The following is a 4,891-nucleotide window of genomic DNA, read 5'->3' on the forward strand; positions in this document are numbered from 1 at the left end:
AGACACAAGGATACACCAAATAAGGCACTGAACTGTATGGGAAGAGACTTGCTGTGTGACCTACCTCTCTCTGTCTGTCCTTCTCTTCCCAACCTTGCCCATCTTACTTGTGCAGACTGTAAGATCTTCAAGCACAAATCACCTCTGACACTATGTTGGTCCAACGCATACAACATTGAGGCCTTGATCTTAACAGTGTCTCATACCATAACAGCATGTTTTGTTTATTCTGAATAATATTAATATGCCAGGGGCTGGGATATTAGTTTAAGACCATGCAAGTCTGGATAATCCCTAGCTAGTTGCTTAAGCTGGCCCTGTTTTATTTTTGCTGCCTTATCAAGGCTTTCAAGTCCATATTCATGTACTCTGTAAGAAGTCTTAGATTTGTTCAGTTAAAACAATCCCTTTGGTACATCATCTCCCATCCAGGGAAACACAACACCATCACTGTGTCGAAGACAAGGATGAAATTGTGACCGCCTTGAAATCATCTGGAGCTTTGCCATTCATTTGAATGAAACCAGGATTCTGCCCTGACTTTTTAATGATGTCCACGGTGGGTATGCCTAGCCAGTGCTTCACAGACCGTGAAGCAGACTGATCCAGGGGCAAGCTGACCTGATCTTTGGTGGCTGGTTTCCGGTGCTGGTTACCAGAGATCAATTAAAAGCGGTGGTGTGTACCAAATCCAAAGTGAAGCTCAACAATACAATAAATGGTGTTTTGACTGGATGGTTCCCTTTAATAACTGAATGTAAAAGCCCCAGACAAACCAAAACTCCACTTTGAATGCTTTTCATTTATTTTATGCTGCCACAGAAATTGCAGTGTAACCGCAGGATTTAGTACTGACAGCGCACACTGTAAGTGAACCGCTGTCCTTGCCAAAAGTGTGAGCCAGACACTTCGGCAGCCAAAAGAGGGGGGTTTCTCGACAGGGGTGGGTGTAGGTCCGTGTTAATAACAGGAGTGTTTAGGTAGCTGCAGAGAGGGGGAAACGGGAGGGTTTGGCAGCTGGAGCCGAGGTTTGGGACTTCTGTCAAGTGCGTGTAGGGAGGCGGGGAGGAAGAAGGAGTATTTCCTGTTTCCTCCTTTGGGGTTTCTTGCTTGGTTTTCCTCTTTACCCAAATACTCTGCAAGGGAGTGGCAGTACTTGCATATACTCATGGTGAGGTGAAGGTGCATGTGTCCTCAGCCATATCCCCCTCTATATATTTCTGCTGATGTCTCTCTCCCGTGGGATGTATAAGTGAGTCTGTTTTATTTTTTCCTTCCAAGTTCTCTTGACTCAGAGAGTTTAACTGCTGAACAAGGGCTATACGTAGAGTAAATGTTTAGGGATTGTAATTGCATAAGCCTTAACTGCCCAGATCTCTCTTGAGACCTAATTCCACAAGTGTTTGCAAACAGACAGATATCACGCACTGTTACAAAGAGAAGGGCAAGTACTTACTGTCTTCCACATCCCAACACTGGGCAACTGGGTCTCCATATTTGACATCTTGCCTCCTAGCTCTCCTATGGGAAGAGCATGAAAATTTGTAACACTTCATACATAATTGCTGGAATTCAGCAACAAACTACAGAGGAGCTCAGCAGATGTGAGACCGCAGTGCTCCCACCCTATTGCTGGCAATTACAACCCTAACTAAAACCAGCCTCGCCCTCAGAGCGGCATGTGGCCAGGAGAGATTTGTAAAATAGGCATAAAAAGACAGGCCTGTGATTTAAGGAAACCACTGTGAAGAGGGAGATCTACCTAGAACAGGCCGAGAGCAGTCTAGGGGTACAGAGAATGGCTAAATCTGCATTACAAGCTCTGTCAGATCCAATGGCAGGTCTTAAGGCTGATTATCTTTGGTCAAAACACTCAGTGTGCCATAACATGAAAAGGTTCAGCAGACCACATTCCTACTCAGTTCAACACTGTGTATTGTTGACTAAAGAATCAACCACAACATGAGCAAAGGGGAAAATTTATGGTTTGCTTTGAATCTTAATATGTTCTAGCCAGGAGCCAGAAAGTATGGCTATGGAAGCTTTATGTACAGATGAACAGAGTCAGGGCCTCAGTCAAAATTCATGGTTTCTTTACTATTCTTAAATGCTTATGGAGCTTTAAACAAATTATTTACCTCTTTGTGACTCAGGCTAGCTTTTGTTAAAATCCTGCTGATCATACTTGGCTTTCTACAGTATTTCAGCTGCAGATCTCAAGAGGCTACATGTATTATTTTATTTTTTCAGAATTGGGAATTTGAGACACAGAGAGGATGCTATGTCTTCAAGGTCATACAGTATCTCAGATAGGAGTACAACCTTACAAAAGTGCAAAGCATAAGTAGGCTCTTGATGTCATGAGTCCATCATACAAAGAGATTAGATATGCTGGAAGAACACCATGCCAAATAACTAGATTGAACTGAAGGAAACAAGTGGTGAGTAACTACCCTATAGGAGGAGGCACAAGGCCACTCACCAAGTCCTCCTCCTTCAGCCTTGCTCTCACAAAACAATGGTACATAGACAGACACAACACTGGCCTTGATATCAAAGACTATTGATGCAAGCGGTAACGACGCAACTGTTAAGTCTGCATGATTCGACAGAGAGGAAAATGTAGCAAAACCACTGCAACTTCAACAGGGTCAAAGTTAGGACTACTTAGTTCACTTATATCACTCAAGGAGGATACAGGTGCAATAGCTGACACATGCTACCAAGTAGCAGCTCTCCCTCCACTTTAGAGCAGTTAAAAGGTAAATTTGTCCATGCTGTTGACCTGTCCATCAATCTGAGGTTCTTTTTAAATGAATGAACCCTCATTCCCCGTATCCTCGTCCACAGAAATAAGAACAGGATTGCCCTCCACAAGCTGCCTGGGTGATTAACTTTTTACTGACCCTTAACAGTTTTCTCTTCTCCTTTATGTTTCTCTGAATTTGCTCTAGTTTACTTTGGCTTAAGGTAAAATGTATAAAGTTCCTTGACGTGTGACACAATGACCCATGACTCATTTACTACAATAGCTTGTGCAATTGTTTAGGCCCTAGTCCTGAAATCTCTAGGCAAGAAAAATTCTCATTCAGCTGTCTATAAGAACTTCAGCCTTGGACCTTATTGTGAGTGTTTCCTGTAGGATCATCTAAAGGAGAAGGAAGAGGTCCAGTACGAGTGACTCCAAGAATTTGGGCATTCCAAGAGGGGCATCTAACGCCACATCAGAAATTCGGCCAGCCTTATAGAGGGATATAGTAGACACCCCCTCTGTGCTGGCTCAGTTCTGCTAGCTGGTGGTTAGGATGAGTTCACATCCCAACTCCTTTTTCTTTGGGGAAGCAAATGCAGTCACCAGCAGCCAACATGGCCCTTACATAACCATAACGCAGCTCCCTGTCTCCCTCTAGTGGTTGACCTGCATAGAGTGATTACTGAATGATGATGTCCTTGGGCTATGATTTCTGGGGCATTTAGCTTAAAGCAGGCACATTATGCCTTGCATTAAACTCCGCATGAGTTTGGTTTCAGTGCGTGAACAGAAGTGCACAAAGCTGTCTGTATAACTCCCTTTGTACACTTATATAAAACCAGCTACAATCTGTATCTCAAAGAATGTCGCATATAAAACAATGAATTGGTTACACCAGTTGCAGTTCCACCATTATAACCTCACATGATTAAATGCTGCAGTGTCCTCTAAGCTCTTCCAGCAGAAATAAAATACCCGGCCAAAGTTATGTCTTCATTTTAGTTAAATGACACGTTATGAACATGCAAAAGTGGTCCCATTGCTTTCAATGAGAAATATATGAGTGGGCGGATATTACATAGAAACGCTGTCCATTTTCTTACCTTTTAGAAGTGGGTGCATATCTGGAACATGAGTTTCCATCCCAAGCGCAGTATGGGTCTCTGGCCAGGCAGCAGTCTGCACAAGCCTTCCCATATGTGTGACATCTGTGCAATGAGAGCTGAACCAATCCATCTCTGGAACCAATGTACAATTGTTGCTGCAAAGTAGGCAAAGCAAATGAATTAAGAGCAACTTTTAAGCAATTCTTTTAAATGTTCCTTGCTTCAATACCATAGTTGCTGGTTTTCAACTTTGCCCCAGATTTTACAGAACGAAGGAGAATTCCTCATTCAGTGTAAAATGTTTCTCAGGACACTCCATGCACTGGCAAGTTTCCATCAACATGATGGTAGAAAGAGGGTTATGGTACAAAAAGGACAATAACTGTTGATATAAGTGGAGAGTATCCAAAATTAGCAGCAAGTCCCATGGAGGGCAACTTGTCTTTTAATAATTTGATAAAGAAGGATGGTTTTGATGTTAATACACCAGATTAATAATCAGGACATTTGGGTTAACTTGTGCAAATAATATTACTGTATAATATTACGGTGTATAAGTTGAGTTTTAAAGTCCAATTTTTAATTCTTAAAATTCAAACTTGACTTATACACCGTATCAGCGTGCCCTGAAAGCAGCATCAGGCTCAGTGCTCAGCTGGCATGGCCTAGGCAGCGTTGCTCACAGGGGTTGGGGGCATGCCCGCTGAGTGCCGAGACCGGAGATGCTTGCAGGGGATGGGGATGGGGACAGGGCTAAGCTCGGCACTTGGCTCGCATGGCCCCATCCCTGCAAGCAGGGCTGCCTGGGCTGAGCCAGCCAAGCACTGAGCCTGGCCCTGTCCGTTGTGAGCGGCACTGCTGAGCACTGCACCCGGTTGCATCTGCAAAGCACCAAGCCCAGCACTGCTTGCAGGGGACGGGGCTGGGCTCAATGCTCGGCAGATCCACTTGCAGCAGGCAGGGCCAGGCTTGGTGCCCAGCGCTCAGTGCTCAGTGGTGAATGTCACGGGCTATAGGCTGTACAGGAGGGACA

General features: G+C 44.2%; 1 protein-coding gene across 1 annotated transcript in view; it reads right to left on the reverse strand.

The window, feature by feature from the left end:
- SEMA3D (semaphorin 3D) overlaps window positions 1-4,891 on the reverse strand; it is a 245,719-nt gene that overhangs the window by 17,591 nt on the left and 223,237 nt on the right. Inside the window, exons 16-17 of the mRNA XM_019509509.1 lie at window positions 3,856-4,013; window positions 1,457-1,521 (exon numbers count right to left, since the gene is read on the reverse strand). Of these exons, the coding sequence (XP_019365054.1) occupies window positions 1,457-1,521; window positions 3,856-4,013 (223 nt within the window). The remainder of the gene's footprint in view (window positions 1-1,456; window positions 1,522-3,855; window positions 4,014-4,891) is intronic.

This window comes from Gavialis gangeticus, unplaced genomic scaffold (genome assembly GCF_001723915.1).
Source record: "Gavialis gangeticus isolate Ggan-Ray unplaced genomic scaffold, GavGan_comp1, whole genome shotgun sequence".
Taxonomy (NCBI): domain Eukaryota; kingdom Metazoa; phylum Chordata; order Crocodylia; family Gavialidae; genus Gavialis; species Gavialis gangeticus.